This window comes from Lampetra planeri, chromosome 62, assembly GCF_965212315.1.
Source record: "Lampetra planeri chromosome 62, kcLamPlan1.2.h2, whole genome shotgun sequence".
Taxonomy (NCBI): domain Eukaryota; kingdom Metazoa; phylum Chordata; class Hyperoartia; order Petromyzontiformes; family Petromyzontidae; genus Lampetra; species Lampetra planeri.
The window spans coordinates 4679880-4697226 of record NC_136168.1 but is presented as its reverse complement, the minus strand read 5'-3'; the positions used below and the strand labels follow the sequence as shown (position 1 = coordinate 4697226).

At 57.4% G+C, this 17347-nt stretch overlaps 2 protein-coding genes across 7 annotated transcripts in view; both read left to right on the top strand.

The window, feature by feature from the left end:
* LOC144736661 (G protein-activated inward rectifier potassium channel 1-like) overlaps nt 1–4331 on the top strand; it is a 63653-nt gene extending 59322 nt beyond the window's left edge. The window contains exons 4-5 of the mRNA XM_078619233.1: nt 3554–3630; nt 4170–4331. Coding sequence (XP_078475359.1) covers nt 3554–3630; nt 4170–4331 — 239 coding nt within the window. The remainder of the gene's footprint in view (nt 1–3553; nt 3631–4169) is intronic.
* The window catches only part of LOC144736700 (uncharacterized), a 61022-nt gene that overhangs the window by 27566 nt on the left and 16109 nt on the right, over nt 1–17347 (top strand). For 4 of the 6 annotated variants that reach the window (XM_078619308.1, XM_078619303.1, XM_078619304.1 and 1 more), the window contains exons 3-7: nt 4050–4778; nt 6729–6888; nt 7571–8025; nt 9505–9651; nt 10974–11106. In XM_078619308.1, the coding sequence (XP_078475434.1) occupies nt 4437–4778; nt 6729–6888; nt 7571–8025; nt 9505–9651; nt 10974–11106 (1237 nt within the window). In that variant the 5' untranslated portion in view covers nt 4050–4436. The remainder of the gene's footprint in view (nt 1–4049; nt 4779–6728; nt 6889–7570; nt 8026–9504; nt 9652–10973; nt 11107–17347) is intronic. The other 2 variants (XM_078619307.1, XM_078619306.1) reach the window with 2 other exon arrangements.

Genomic DNA, 17347 nt, shown 5'->3' with positions numbered 1-17347 from the left:
CCCCCGGCCCGGCAGGACGCTGGGAATCCTAAAACGTGCACGCACGCACACACGCACGCACACGCACGCCAAGACAAAGATTCTACCCCTCCCACCCCATATCCACCCCTCCCGCCCCTACAGCCTTTAACAGACTGTTTGTGGGGGGGGGGGAACGCGGGGGGCCCAGTACCGTTAGCGAGACGGGCACGCAGAGGGACGGGAGTGAAGGGACGCGGGGAGAGTGATGGATGTGCGTAGAGAGGCTCGTGCAGACGCCCTAATAGAGAGCGTGTGAGACTCGCACAAAGAATCACCCGCGTCGCCTTTGATAGACTGTTGGGGCGAGATCCTTCGGCGAGCACCTTTGAAGGCCGCCACGGTACGCGAGGGGGTTGGTGTGGCCTGCACTACGCGTGGCTGCGTTGTTTTTTGTTTGTTACGTGCGCTGTACCAGGCTCTTAATTTAATGCCGAGTCGACCTAAGGGAGGCCCAGGCCCTGTTCGGTTAGGCGTCGCCCATGTTGGCCGTGAGCAGGAATCCAACTCTCGTCGCCTGGTGTCTTAGTGCACAGCGCATTAACCGCTGCGCCCACCGCTCCACCCACCGCACTCACAAACGCGCACTCACAAACGCGCACTCACAAACGCGCGCACACGCGGACGGACGCGTTAAACCGCGGTTCTCTTAAGATGGCGACGTGGCCATTGTGGACCCCCCGTGGGGGTCCAGGCATCGGCACGGGGCCCGCGGCAGAGGCGGAGGGGCGGGGACGGGTTTTTATATTTTCTAATCTTTTGAGTTTTCCATATTGGATTTTTTGTATTTTAATTAGAATGTCACGTATATTTTTATTATTATTATTATTTTTCTCACGGCCGCACAGGAACCGTTGTTGTGACGCTGCCCCCGTTGTCAAGGGATGGAAGGAATTTCCGTTCGGAACTGTTGCGGGGAAGCGCAGAGTCGCCGCGTTGCCCGGAAGATGATGTCATAGGATTACTTCTCTCGGTCATCTCCAGCAACTCGTCTCGTGTACACGTCCCCGCTGCTTCATGCACGCACAAGAGATAAAGATCCCCCGTGTAGCCTTTAAGCGGGCTGTTTGGGGCAAGTGCTTTTAGCGAGCGCCTAATGGAGACCGGCCGCCTTTGTGTCCCCCTATGCTGATGTTTACACACCCGCACCAGGTACTCATTTGAGGCCGAGTCGACCTAGGTGAGGCCCAGGGGCTGGTTCAGATAATCGTCACTGGTGTTGGCCGTGAAACGGGAATCGAACACACGCGTGCACGTGACGTGCACACACATGTGTGCACGCGCACACACATGTGTGCACGCGCACACACGCGACATGGACCAAGCACACACACATGAAGTGTGCACACGCACACATTCGCACACACACGTACGCCTCCGGTAAACATTGGCGTTTTGGCAGCCGCGCTGCTCTACACGTGGCTGCCTGTGACTCGGCGCTTTGGAGGCAGCAGCAGCAGCGAGGGTTGGTGGATCGCACACACATCCACACACGGTCGTGAAACTCCCGACCCGTGGGCGTCACTCCCGGCTTGTGGCCAGGCTATTTTGGCAGTACAGCAGCAAGCGGGTTGATTTACCTCCCCGCTCTCCTGCTCGTGGCTTTTCGTCCACGCGTCATTAGTCCGTGCCCGTCGCAAAGCTCGTGCTGGGAGTGCTCCCCCCACAAGCCGTTTCGCGTTCTGGCGCCTTGCGAAGCTCCCTGGCACGTGGAGCGAAATGTCGGACGTTGTGCCGAGCGAGAGGGCCCGGACGAGTTAAACAAAAAAAAACGTGGGAAATTTCCGGCCGGTTGTTTTTTGTGCGGACATCGGCTGTTGGCTCACCGCGCTCAAGAACTCGGGGCTCCTGAGAACCTGGACCGAAACCCCCCCCCCCCACCACTCCCAGTATCAGCAGTGCCGCTGTGTGAACCCCCGTGAGCGTGAGGACACCGCAGGTCCAGATGTCGAACTCGGCGTCTCGGCGGTACTGGCGCAGTGTCTCTGAAACGGCCATTTATGAACGCCGCGCGAGGCAGTCGGGCCCAGGCCTTGAGGGCGCCATTGGAGTCGAGTCACAGCCAGCTCTTTTAAGTCGCAATGATGTGGAGGCTGTGGGAGCTCGGCGGGGGGGGGGGGGTGCGGGAGGACGGGTTTTCTTTCTGCTCGGGCTTTTGTTCGCAGCGAGGAATCTGCGTGGAAGATGCTTAATCTCCGGCTGCGCTGCGAGCCTGCATGGTAATCACATTAGGCCAGGAAGGCAGCACCCGTGGCCTGCTACCCAACCCGCTCAACCCCCCCCCCCTGCCCCCGCCGTCTCCCCCCCCCCTCCCCCCCGTCACGGCTTAAAGTTACAGATTATAATGATCATAATCGGAGCGATCGTTCCATTTACAGGAGCTCGACTCATTGGTCGGTAACGCTGCGGCGTTAATAAGGGGGGCGGTGGGAGGGGGGATCGATGTATAGTGTGTCTCTCCCGAGTGTCCCAGGAGGTTTGCAATGGACTTATCGGAGACGCACAGCCAGCACCATTGAAATGCCGGAGTGGAATCTTGCGTCTGAGCCGCCGCCGATGAGTCAGTGGTCTCAGCCCGGTCACGAGTGGCTTGCGCCACAGAAACGAAAAAAAACAACACCCGAAGTATTGAGTTCTCGCTTAATAGCGTTGGCTAAACTCCACCCCTGATGATAACAAACATCGCGATGACTAACATGCGACGAGCGTTCACTCTCGCCGTCGGTCTCTCGCCGTGTGTGTGCGCGTGCCTTTGTCTCCGACGCGCTTTGTTCCCGCGTGTCTCTCGGTCGACTTGCAGGAAACCTGTTTTGCCCGTTGGTTGGTGACCTGGGGGGTGGTTGGGAGGGGGATATATTTAAGTCGCACATTTACAGAAAAATGGAATCTATGCTCGGAATGTGGTGACGTGGCTCGGAATGCGGCGGTTGCGAACGAGCGCTCGATAACACTTCCGTTCCCTGCCGCTGCTGCCCCTGCCGCCCGCCAATCGCGAGTGTTTTCAGGGATCCACAAATTGGGGTTTGTGGAGCGGGTCTGCTGCTTTTACACGCACGCAGAGACTCCTTCCCGCGTGACCTTTAACCTTTGTGACCGGCCTGCCGATCGGTAGGGTCACGCGCGGTTGGGGTGAAGTGTGGGTACACCGCCCCCCCCCCTCCTCCTCCAAAGCGCCCCTGACTAGCTTGGAAGATTTAGACCACGATACCTCTGGCAGAGCCCTCTCTCTCTTTCCGAGTGGAGGTCCTTCTGCCAGCAGTGGCTTGAGCATGGAACTGCAGGGCTGCGCTGTTACCTTTTTTTAAACCGAGAGACTAGTGCACGCGACGTACAACCGTGCGGTTTATTATTTGCTTATTTAAAAAAAAAATCTTTCATCTGGGGAAGGCCGCTCAAGATGCAACAACTGGTTTGCACGCCCGTTCGAGGGTTGTCGGCTGCTTAAAAAATACAAATCCGGGTGTTGGGACCTGAGCCCAAGGTTTGAATGCTCGAGTTTAGTGCCTCACGAACGTTTCTCTCCCGATGTGTTTAGGTCCGGATGGGCTAAAAGGAGGCAGCCCACTGCAAGTGTCCTGCTCCTGCCACTACTTGGCATGGGGACCCCCCCAAGTAGAGGGAGCTCTAGAGAGGGTATTTGGCCTACTCTTCCACGCTGCGCCGACGTGTTGTTGGACGAGGTCCGGAGTGCCCGCACTTTACCCCACCGCACGCAACCTTGCCCGTCAAATTAACCGTGGACCCATTTAGATTGCTGCTGGGTGGACCGAGTCGGTGGGGTGGTGTGTGGATTCAAGAAACTTGCTCCATTGGGTTCCACGGGCATGCCGGGAGATGTAATGGAATCGGGCGGCCTCTGGATTGTTATCATGATCTTTATTATAGACTTGAGGAATCCGATGAGCTCATGAAGCTATTTGTCACAGATGTCCAGGATTGCATAAACGTGGGACCACGGAAGTAAAGTCCTACCACTGATTTTTCTCGTGTCATCACTCAAGCTAATTAACCTCCTTCCTTACCTTCCACAGAAAGAAAGGCCTGTTGAGGGGGGCCGTTGAAGGGGGGGGGGGGGGAGCTCAAGGGGGGGGGGGGGCCACGCACACATCGGAGCCGGTGTGACGCTGGCGACTCAACGGCGGCGCTCGCAGCACCCGCGGGATTCCGCGGCAACAACAGACATCCTCGGCGGCTGTAGGAGCAAGCGACCGGCGGAAATCCGTGGCAGCAGGAGCGCCGCAGTGGACCTTCCTCGCCCGGTTGCGGCGGACGGGACCGAGGACACGAGCGTGGCACGACCTGCCTCGCAGTGATAGAGCGGAGCTCGGCGATTCCCGTAGCGATACGGCCTTGCCGTGACCGTCGTCGGTTCTGCGACCCGCGCGGTCGACTCGGCCGTCGCTCCGGAGCGAGCGACGATGCAGCAGAGCGACCTGGACGAGAAGCTGAAGCGCTCGCTGCTCAAGGCGGCGGCGGGCGGCGGCGACCCGAGCCAGGTGCTGGCGGTGGTGACGGCAGCCGACGTGGCGCTGCACCACCTGCAGCAGCAGCAGCAGCAACAGCAGCAGCAGCAGCACCACCAGCACCTGCAGCACGCTCACCAGCACGCACAGCAGCAGCAGCAGCAGCACACGGCGGCAGCGCTCATGAGCATGGCCGGCACGGGCGCGGCGGCGGCAGCGCAGGCCGTGTTCCTGCCATCGCTGCTCGAGGTACGGCACGGCAGCAGCAGCTACGGCACGTGTCTCACCTCACACTTGGTGAGTCGGTGGGTGAGTGAGGCGGCGGGTTTGTGAGTGACTGAGTGAGGGGTTGGGCGGGCGGGCGGGCGGGCGGATGCTGGGAGGTTGGTTAGTCCCAGCGTGCCGGTTAGTCCCAACACTATGTCTTTTGATTGCCGCGTGAGGAGTGGTGACGCAGCGATTAGCGCGCTGCCTGAAGAACCAAGAGACCCGGGTTTGAATCCCAGCCACGGCCCAAAGCAGCACAACCGGTCTGAGCCTCTTTCTCGGCCTCAGATGATACCTGGTGCGGAGTGTGTAAAGACGACATCGCTGAAGAGACAAAGATGTCCGGGCAGTGCTAGTCACACCAACCCATCGTGTACGTGGCAGATTGTGGGTTCGATCGCGACCGCTGACGCGAATATTTTCTCCGGGTCCGCCGGTTTTCCCCTCCAAATTTAGAATCGACGTCACGCGTTTTGGCTATTTGGCTGCGATGAATTTGCACGCGATAAGCCACCTTTGTTGAGCTATCATTTGTGACGGCCAGGTCTCTTCTGAAAAAGAGCTACATAGCTCAGTGGACCTTACCTGGTAAAATAAAAAAGGTTTAGTTTAGTGTGCCAAAAAGCCTGGGGGGGGGGGTGTTTAAGTTGGCACAGGTGGGAGCACAGATGTTGCGTGCATATGCCAGTCATCTCAGTCAGTCAACCCACAACACCTGGCTCTGCTAGCGAGCCTTCTGCACCTCACACGATCGCCTCAATGTGCCATGCATATGTGTGTGTGTGTGTGCGCGCATGTCCTCTCTGTACATGGACTCTCTGCATATGTTGGTTTATGTACTGTGTGTGTTTGTGTACACTCTGAAAGTCGTGCGACTTTACCGAAAGAACCAAGAATATGAATCCCTGCAGTCACGGAAGCTTTAAATCGAAGAAAAAAGTAGTTGTACTTGCGTGGCTTTCGATGATTTACCTTCTCAAAAAGAAATCTGGCCATGTTTGCACTCCCCAGAAAGGGCATTTCGTACCCCCAGGGGGTGCGTGCACACCCCAGGTTAAGAACCGCTGGTATGATGTAATCTTGTCGATGAACGTACGTGTAATTATCGTGTATGCGTGTGCCTGGCACGGGGGGGGGCGCTGTGGCGACGTCACAGCCACCTTGTGGCGCACGGTGGCGGCTATTGTTGTTGCTGTGCGTGTAACTTGCCCCAATACCCGGCTGGAGGCTAACTGGGGGATCTTTGTCTGTGTTGGACTTGATGTTCCCTGTGTGAATAGGTATGTACGCTACGTGCTTGTGCTGTGTATTGTATGTGCACAAAGTACTATAGGTGCGTGCACTCTGGGTGTGTGCACTCTGCTGTGTGCACTCTGCTGTGTGTGCACCTCTCTACTCTCACTTTGTGTGTACTCTGTGTGCGTGCATTATCTGTCCACGTAGTGCGTGTCGGTGTACTATGTCTACTCTACATGCGCTCTGTACTCTGTGTGTACTCTGCTGTGTGTGCACCTCTCTACTCTCACTTTGTGCGTACTCTGTGTGCGTGCATTATCTGTCCACGTAGTGCGTGTCGGTGTACTATGTCTACTCTACATGCGCTCTGTACTCTGTGTGTACCCTGCTGTGTGTGCACCTCTCTACTCTCGCTTTGTGTGTACTCTGTGTGCGTGCATTATCTGTCCACGTAGTGCGTGTCGGTGTACTATGTCTACTCTACATGCGCTCTGTACTCTGTGTGTACTCTGCTGTGTGTGCACCTCTCTACTCTCGCTTTGTGTGTACTCTGTGTGCATGCATTATCTGTCCACGTAGTGCGTGTCGGTGTACTATGTCTACTCTACATGCGCTCTGTACTCTGTGTGTACTCTGCTGTGTGTGCACCTCTCTACTCTCGCTTTGTGTGTACTCTGCGCGCGTGCTCTGTAATTGACGTGTACTCTGCGTGTGCTCTCTGCGTGTGCGCGCCCGCCTGCCCAGCCCCTGCCGCTGCAGCTGCGCAAGGACGTGCTCCTGGGCGAGGGCGAGGCGCCGGTGTTCCGTACCGGCGTGAGCCGCGTAGCCGACGAGATGCTGGCTGCGGCCGCCGCTGCCGCCGCCGCCGCCACCTCCCGCGACGTTGCCATGTGCTTCACCGCCGGTACCGGTGCCGCCGCTCCCCACACCCCCCCACACACACCTCCCCCCACGAACTCCCCCCCCCACACACACACCCCCACACACCACCCCACACCGGCGTGGGTTTTTTCTGGGCTAATTGGGCCAGGTGGTGGCTCCGTGAGCTGCTCGACATCGGAGAGTTGGAAGTTCAAATTGTTGTTTGGGGAGGTTGATCCGGCCCCATCATCCCATCCTCCGAATTCGATGACGAGGCTATACCGCTTTGTGTGGGATGTCAACAGAGGTTGTCCTATGGGTGGACTCGCCCCGTCATAGTAACGTGGAATTTCCAGCACTGGCTCGGGGAGGTGAACGGGTGATGAGCACCAAATGCCTTAATGCTCATTCGAGCACAAAAACCACTCTTGACGTCAAGAAGACGTAAAACATGAGGAATGATTGGCATGCAACGGCATATTATTAACACGTGACTCCGGAAGTAGTTCTGTGAAGTCAACTTCCGCTGTCAGACACAATGTTATCCACCGCTCGCCGGGAGAATTCCAAATTCAACTTTCAAAAACAAAATCTAAAAATGCTGCCGAGGGTGAAGCGCACGTTTGCGAGTCGTGTTGCGTCTTCCGTGTGATATACGGGCTAAACATTTTTTCCCGTATTTGTTTCACCGATTGTGCCGGTCCCCCCCCCCCCACTACCTTCAGCCCCTACGTCGACCACCAGCTCCTTGCTGGGCGACGACAGCAAGGGGGGCGACAAGTCCCGGGAGGACTCGGCCCGGCACCACCAGCAGCAGCAGCACCAGGGCGGCCACTCGCACCACCCGGTGGCGCAGCTTGGCTCCCACCTCAACCCCGCTCACCTTCACCACCACCAGCAGCACCACCAGCATCACCTGCAGCAGCAGCAACAGCAGCAGCAGCAACACCATCACCAGCAGCAGCAGCACCATCAGCAGCAGCAACAGCATCAGCAGCAGCAGCAACAGCAGCAAGCCTCGCCGCATCTGCCGCATCACCACCACGTGCACCACCACCACCACGGCGACGGCGCGGTGCTGCACCACCCGGGCGCCGGCGGGATGCACGGCCTGACGTACGCCACGAGCAGGGACCTGCGCGAGGCCTACGGAGACGCCTTCCCCTTCCTCGACATGAAGGTGCGGCCGTGCGGGGCCCTGACGCCAACTCTCTACCCTCGCCCCACAACACCGGAGCACCCGCTCTCCCTCGCGCTGACCCTGAACCCTAACACCTGACCCTTAACAACTAACCCGAACAGCAGAGGTCGCAAATGGGTTTTGATTTCTTACCCGTACCCGGCCGGGTACGGGTACCCGTTCCCTACCCGTACCCTACCCGAAATGAGTGACAAGCGGTGACTCACCAGTGACTCACGGCCTACCCGTACCCCTACCCGGCCGCACCAGGGTCGCAAACGGGTACCCGTACCTGGCCGGGTACGGGTAGCCGGGTATCGGGTAGGGTACAGGTATCGGGTACCCGATTGCGACCTCTGCCGAACACTGACACTAACACCGACCCTAACCCTAACCACACTTGAACTTGGTGTGGCTGGTCGATGATGGGCGGGTGTTGTGACGCGGTTCAGGTTAATATTCTTAGGTTTTTTCGGTAAAGTCGGGTAGGTAAAAAATTAAAATTAATAAAAGTAAAGTAAAAATAAAATAAAAATCACGACGTTTCGGAGGCAACACAAGCTTCCGTCTTCAGGTGGAACCGTCACAGCACGATAGCTGTATCAAGTACTGAAGACGGAAGCTTGTGTTGCCTCCGAAACGTCGTGATTTTTATTTAATTTTTATTTATTTTTATTTTTTACCTACGTGACTTTACCGAAAAAACCTAAGAATATGAATACTTGCAGTCACGAAAGCTTAAAATCTAGAATTAGGTTCAGGTTAAATTCTCTATTGTGCCCTCCCCTGGGGAGGCGGCGTTGGGAGAGGCGGAACAGAACGCTCCCTACCTCCCTCCCCCCACCCCCACCCCTCGGTACTACCGGGTCATTCTATTCCTGAGCAAGGTCACTGCCAGAGAGCTCAGTCTCTACGATGTCCGATCAGCCCTGGGAGGTTTTTGTAATTCTACTATCTGACCCACCATCATCATTCCTGTTAAAGATTGCAGATGAAGAACAAGCAACTGGGTGGCTTGTGCTGGCTCGGAGTATGATACCTTGGTTCAATCCTTCCGACTGGATGTATCCGTCAAAGCATTCGAAATGGCCATGTCACGCGTGCTCTTGAAATGTTTTAATATTTCTCCATTGTTTAACAAGGAAGGGGGGTAGCTTGCTCATTTCCATCGACGGCCTTGACAGGCCCGTATGGAGTGGGCTTTGGTAGGACGCGTCGTGGCCGGAGTGATTGTGGCCGATGGTAAAGAATAACAACGGAGAGGCAGCCAAGCGTACGAGAGCACGTCCACCAGGGAGGGAGATGGAGCGATGAAATTGGCTCCTGTCGCATCGCAGGAATGTCAGGGATGTGGCGACATCTTGCGGATGGCGGTCGGGGCGGCCTTCATCCAGCAGTGGATTGATCGCGGAGGATGATTACGATGGTGACGATTGCCGTTGATGTGAAATTCCCGTTGTCGTCTCTTCGGACCCGCAGCTTGCAATAAAGCAGGAGGCCGAGGCTGTCCCAGGCTGTGGGGACGGAGAGCTTCGGCAGCAGCAGCAACAGCAGAACTTTGAGCAGCAGCAGCAGTCGGTGCCGAAGAAGAAGAAGGCGAAGCGCAAGCCCAGCGCCGCTACCAAGGTGAGCTGCACCCACGGTGACGTGGCCGGCAGGAGCCTGTCCTCCGATTGTCCATGCTGACAGTCGGAGCCCACCCTAACCAACCGGAGCCTAGGCTTAACCACACTAGCCAAGCCTAACCCTAGGACTCACCATAACCCCACAAGTCAAGCCTAACCCTAGGCCTCACCATAACCCCACTAGCCAAGCCTAACCCTAGGCCTCACCATAACCCCACTAGCCAAGCCTAACCCTAGGCCTCACCATAACACCACTAACCAAGCCTAACCCTAGGCCTCACCATAACCCCACTAGCCAAGCCTAACCCTAGGCCTCACCATAACACCACTAACCAAGCCTAACCCTAGGCCTCACCATAACACCACTAGCCAAGCCTAACCCTAGGCCTCACCATAACCCCACTAACCAAGCCTAACCCTAGGCCTCACCATAACACCACTAGCAAAGCATAGCCCTAGGCCTCACCATAACCCCACTCACCAAGCCTAACCCTAGGCCTCACCATAACCTCACTAGCCAAGCCTAACCCTAGGCCTCACCATAACCCCACAAGCCAAACCAAACCCTAGGCCTCACCATAACCCACTAACCAAGCCTAGCCCTAGGCCTCACCATAACCTCACTAACCAAGCCTAACCCTAGGCCTCACCATAACACCACTAACCAAGCCTAACCCTAGGCCTCACCATAGCCCCACTAACCAAGCCTAGCCCTAGGCTTCACCATAACCCCACTAACCAAGCCTAACCCTAGGCCTCACCATAACTCCACTAACCAAGCCTAGCCCTAGGCCTCACCATAGCCACACTAGCCAAGCCTAACCCTCGGCCTTACCATAACCCCACTAGCCAAGCCTAACCCAAGGCCTCACCATAACCCCACAAGCCAAGCCTAACCCTAAGCCTCACCATAACCCCACTAGCCAAGCCTAACCCTAGGCCTCACCATAGCCACACTAGCCAAGCCTAGCCCTAGGCCTCACCATAACCCCACAAGCCAAGCCTAACCCTAGGCCTCACTATAGCCACACTAGCCAAGCCTAGCCCTAGGCCTCACCATAACCCCACTAACCAAGCCTAACCCTAGGCCTCACCATAACCCCCACTAGCCAAGCCTAACCCTAGGCCTCACCATAACCCCACTAGCCAAGCCTAGCCCTAGGCCTCACCATAACCCCACTAGCCAAGCCTAACCCTAGGCCTCACCATTACCCCACAAGCCAAGCCTCACCCTAGGCCTCACCATTACCCCACAAGCCAAGCCTAACCTTAGGCCGTGAACTCCCTCCCGCCCGTCTCCCCCCGTCGTCGCTTCCCACGCAGACGCTGGGCCTGGAGGCGGACGGCACGGCAGTGCTCACGCACCCGCGCCCGTACGCGTGCGACCGCTGCAGCGCGGCCTTCCGCACCAACTACCACCTGCAGAGGCACTTGCAGTCGCACACCGGTGAGCACAGTACGAGCCTCTTTTTTTATCCTTTTTACGTTTGCACGCACAATCCCCCCCCCCGCCCCTCCACCCCTCGCCCCCCCCCGCCCCCCCCATACCTTCCCACTCCCCCGCCCCTCCACCCCCCCACCCCCCCGCCCCTCCCCGACCCTCCCCCGCCACCCCCCACCACCCCCCCATCCATCCCTCCACCGCCCCCACCACCCCACCCCCCCCACTTGCGCCCCCCCCCCCTCCCCCAACCCACACAACGCGTGGCACGGAACTGACGCGACGCGGGCCGATGGCCGAGCTCGGTCGAAATCGACCTCGGGAGACGCAACCTCAAACAAAGGAGCAGAGCCGGGCGGCCCTTGAGGCCGCGTGGCGCCGGGGAGGCCCCAATCGTCGTCCTTAAGGGTTCAGATTCGTCGCATAGGGCGATCGACAAGGTGGTCCGAATTATAAAAAAATGACACGGCTAAATTTACTCTGTTTGGATCACACACGGCAACAACATCGCCCACCCCCACCACCTACTGCATAATCACAATAATGATAATACTCTAATAATCCATAATAGAGGTTTTGGGGTTGGATTGCTGAATATAAATGTTGTGTCGTTAAACCCGCCACCACCCGACACAGCCAATTAGTAGGGTTTGTCACGTAAACAAAACATGCCAATTCATTATTCGTTCAGCACACCGGTGTGTTGGAGAGCAAATCCTCAGCGTTTACAATTCGTGCTTCGCCAGTAATTCCAACCGGCATCATCAGGCGGGACAGCCAGATTTGTGTAGAAATCCTCCTGTGCGTTACCTTCAAAGGGCAGACGACAGCGCCGGGGTGCTTTGTTCGGGGTTGCGTTCTCCCGCTGGCCGCCTGCGTGGTTGCGATTGCGGGAACGGCGACTCGGTTGTGGCGGGAAAGCCTCTGACGGACGGCGATGAGTTTGTGCGTGTTTCCCTGGACAGCCTCGCCGAGTCCTCAAGACGCCTTTTCAGGAGGGTCCTCTGCGCGCGGGAGCTTTCGCCGAAGCCGCGTTGGGAATTTTTACTTTTTCAACTAACGACGGCCGCTCGGTATCGTCGCCCGCCGATTTCATGCTCGCACCACATCGCCTGCTCCTCTCTCTCCTCCACATCACCCACTCCTTTCCCCCCTCCACATCACCCACTCCTCTCCCCCCTCCACATCACCCACTCCTCTCTCCTCCACATCACCCACTCCTCTCTCCCCTCCACATCACCCACTCCTCTCTCCCCACCACATCACCCACTCCTCTCTCCCCTCCGCATCACCCACTCCTCTCTCCCCTCCACATCACCCACTCCTCTCCCTCCCCCACATCACCCACTCCTCTCCCTCCTCCACATCACCCACTCCTCTCTCCCCTCCACATCACCCACTCCTCTCTCCCCTCCACATCACCCACTCCTCTCTCCCCCGTCCACATCACCCACTCCCTCCTCCACATCACCCACTCCTCTCTCCCCTCCACATCACCCACTCCTCTCTCCCCTCCACATCACCCACTCCTCTCTCCCCCGTCCACATCACCCACTCCTCTCTCCCCTCCACATCACCCACTCCTCTCTCCCCTCCACATCACCCACTCCTCTCTCCCCACCACATCACCCACTCCTCTCTCCCCTCCACATCACCCACTCCTCTCTCCCCTCCACATCACCCACTCCTCTCTCCCCCGTCCACATCACCCACTCCCTCCTCCACATCACCCACTCCTCTCTCCCCTCCACATCACCCACTCCTCTCTCCCCTCCACATCACCCACTCCTCTCTCCCCTCCACATCACCCACTCCTCTCTCCCCTCCACATCACCCACTCCTCTCTCCCCACCACATCACCCACTCCTCTCTCCCCTCCACATCACCCACTCCTTTCCCTCCTCCACATCACCCACTCCTCTCTCCCCTCCACATCACCCACTCCTCTCTCCCCACCACATCACCCACTCCTCTCTCCCCTCCACATCACCCACTCCTCTCTCCCCTCCACATCACCCACTCCTCTCCCTCCTCCACATCACCCACTCCTCTCTCCCCTCCACATCACCCACTCCTCTCTCCCCACCACATCACCCACTCCTCTCTCCCCTCCACATCACCCACTCCTCTCTCCCCTCCACATCACCCACTCCTCTCCCCCCTCCACATCACCCACTCCTCTCTCCCCCGTCCACATCACCCACTCCTCTCTCCCCTCCACATCACCCACTCCTCTCTCCCCTCCACATCACCCACTCCACTCCCTCCTCCACATCACCCACTCTCTCCCCCCTCCACATCACCCACTCCTCTCCCCTCCACATCACCCACTCCTCTCTCCCCCGTCCACATCACCCACTCCTCTCCCCCCTCCACATCACCCACTCCTCTCCCTCCTCCACATCACCCACTCCTCTCCCCCCTCCACATCACCCACTCCTCTCTCCCCTCCACATCACCCACTCCTCTCCCCCCTCCACATCACCCACTCCTCTCCCTCCTCCACATCACCCACTCCTCTCCCCCCTCCACATCACCCACTCCTCTCTCCCCTCCACATCACCCACTCCTCTCCCTCCTCCACATCACCCACTCCTCTCCCCCCTCCACATCACCCACTCCTCTCTCCCCTCCACATCACCCACTCCTCTCTCTCCCCACCACATCACCCACTCCTCTCTCCCCACCACATCACCCACTCCTCTCCCTCCTCCACATCACCCACTCCTCTCCCTCCTCCACATCACCCACTCCTCTCCCCTCCACATCACCCACTCCTCTCTCCCCTCCACATCACCCACTCCTCTCCCCTCCACATCACCCACTCCTCTCCCCTCCACATCACCCACTCCTCTCCCTCCTCCACATCACCCACTCCTCTCTCCCCTCCACATCACCCACTCCTCTCCCTCCTCCACATCACCCACTCCTCTCCCCCCTCCACATCACCCACTCCTCTCCCCTCCACATCACCCACTCCTCTCCCTCCTCCACATCACCCACTCCTCTCCCCTCCACATCACCCACTCCTCTCCCCTCCACATCACCCACTCCTCTCTCCCCTCCACATCACCCACTCCTCTCCCTCCTCCACATCACCCACTCCTCTCTCCCCTCCACATCACCCACTCCTCTCCCCCCTCCACATCACCCACTCCTCTCCCTCCTCCACATCACCCACTCCTCTCCCTCCTCCACATCACCCACTCCTCTCCCCTCCACATCACCCACTCCTCTCCCCTCCACATCACCCACTCCTCTCCCCTCCACATCACCCACTCCTCTCTCCCCTCCACATCACCCACTCCTCTCCCCTCCACATCACCCACTCCTCTCTCCCCTCCACATCACCCACTCCTCTCCCCCCTCCACATCACCCACTCCTCTCTCCCCTCCACATCACCCACTCCTCTCCCTCCTCCACATCACCCACTCCTCTCTCCCCTCCACATCACCCACTCCTCTCCCCCCTCCACATCACCCACTCCTCTCTCCCCTCCACATCACCCACTCCTCTCCCCTCCACATCACCCACTCCTCTCCCTCCTCCACATCACCCACTCCTCTCTCCCCTCCACATCACCCACTCCTCTCTCCCCTCCACATCACCCACTCCTCTCTCCCCTCCACATCATCGTTATGATAACAACAGCGATTATGACGATGATGACGACGATCCTCCTTGTCACCCCTGGCCGGGTTGTGAACCCAAGCTGTGACCACAACAACAGCCGCCCAAGTTCACCGGGCTCTAGAGGGGAATGAATGGCGCCCTACTCTAGCGCTGCTGTTTGGCGATTGGCGGCCGTCGAGAGCGGCGCACGCGCCTTCTGCTTCTCCTCCTGCTCCCCCTGCTCCTCCTCCTGTGATGTCACTCCCACCTGAGATGCTTCTTCCCCCCCCCCATCCCCCATCTGCCTCATTTCCCCCCCCCCCCCCCGCTTCAGTTTGTTCCGCTCCTTGTCTCCCTCCTCGCCCCGTCCTCCTCGTCCCCGTCATCATCGTCCCTGTCATCATCCCATCCTCACCCCGTCCTCCTCACCCTCCTCCTCACCCACTGCCGACACTGCCGGTGACCGCCCGCCTGCGTGACGTGACGCCTTCGCAGGCGGCGCTCCGAAACCCCACCGCGGGCAAACTCGCTGAGCGCTGCCGCACGGAGCATTGTGGGTAGCTGAAAATCCGGGCGCAACTCCTTGCGGTGGTCGCCACCCGTAGGTTCAATCGGCCTCTTGGCTCCGGGCGAATATTGGAAATCCCGATTATGCTGATGAGACCCAGCCCCGAGTTTGCTTCCTCGTACAGATGCCCGCTGGACGTTATTAATCCGGAAAGCCAATTGGAAAAAATTAACGTCATGTTTATACGTGGAGATGCAGCATGGGGCTCTGCCCGTATCCGCCTCGAGCATGTAGTCTGCGTAGCCTCGACAGAGCCCCACCTGCGATAACGACGGTCACCGTTGCCACGGTGTGAGCGTTGTCCTTGCTTGGCGATGTCTTCACGCGCTCCCCTCGTACTCTCAAACGCCCGTGAGGTCGCGAGCCGCGATGGGTGACGTGTCCCGATCGACCCTGCCGACGAAGCAAGCGGTTTATATATTATTAGGTTTTTTCGGTAAAGTCACGGAGGTAAAAAATTTGAATTAATAAAAGTAAAATAAAATAAAAATCACGACAATTCGGAGGTAACACAAGCAACACAAGCTATCGTGCTGTGACGGTTCCACCTGAAGACGGAGGCTTGTGTTGCCTCCGAAACGTCGTGATTTTATTAAATTTTTATTTTATTTTCATAAATTTTAATTAAAAATTTTTGCCTACGTGACTTTACCGAAAAAACATGAGAATATGAATCCTTGCAGTCACGAAAGCTTCAAATCTAGAACCAAGCGGTTTATCCCCGAGACTCGAGCGAGGCTTCCGCCTGCGTAGACGACATTCTTTCACCGGCGGTAACAATCTCTACCGGCGTTCAGAAAGTCCGGCCGTTCGCTAAAAAGTTAACGCGAGAGCGGCGAGTCGCGCGGCGAGGTCTGCGAAGCCATCCCGCGCGGTCCGCCAAGTCCACGTTGGATCCCATCCGGTTCGTCCCGCCGTTTCATTTTGGCCGACGGGCGACCGCGCGTGGCCTGCTGACGACGGGACCACCCAAAAGCGGCGAGCCCACATTTTTACAATGACAATTTGCCCTGCGTGCCCGTTCATCCGCGTACAGCGACGATCGGCCTGGGTCCGTCTGGCACCTCCGCTCTTCCACTACCGAGCGATGCGTCGTCAAAGAATCTGCCGTCAATCATCTGCAGCCTGCCCCCATCACCATTGGCCGTTCCCGATCGCCCATGCCTGCGCGCTTGTATGTTTACACGTGCGTGTGTGTGTTTGTGTGTGTACACGTGCGGGTTTGCTTGTGAGCGCGTGTGTACCCGTGCCTGTGTGTACGCGGGGGGGAGCGGTGGCGCAGCGGTGAGCGCCGTGCGCTACGAACCCAGCGACCAGAGTTCGATTTCTGCTCACAGCCAACACAAGTGACGATTTATCTGAACCGGTCCTGGGCCTCCCCTAGGTCGATTTGGCCTCAAATGATTGCCTGGTGCGATGTATAAACATCGCCACTAGGGAGACAAAGGCGGCTGACCATGGTGCTGGCCACACACCCCCTCATTCATACCAGCCTGCATAGGTTCTCACCAACAGCACTTGCACCGTTTGTGAAGTCTATGTTGTGATTTTACCTTTGAAGCAGTATTCTTGGTTCTTTCGGTAAAGTCACGTAGAAGGGAAATAATAAAATAATACAAATATAAAACAATAAAAATGCTCACGACGTTTCGACTGCAACACAAGCAATCATCATCAGGTGTGAAATCCACAGCAAGAAAATTTGAAAAAGCTGTTGATTTCACACCTGATGACGATTGCTTGTGTTGCAGTTGAAACGTCGTGAGAATTTTTATTGTTTAATATTTGTATTATTTTATTATTTCCCTTCTACTTGACTTTACCGAAAGAACCAAGAATATGAATCCCTGCAGTCACGAAATCTTTAAATCAAAATTGGAAGCAGTAGTTCAGTGTTTAGTACACCATGCTACCAACCTGGAAACCCGCTCGCGGCCAACACCAATGGCAAATATCTGAAGCGGTCCTGGGGCTCCCCTAAGTTGACTCGGCCTTAAATGAGTAGTACCTCGTGCGGTGTGTGAACATCAGCATTGGCGAGATGATGTCAGCTAGACGCGGTCCTGGCCTTACCA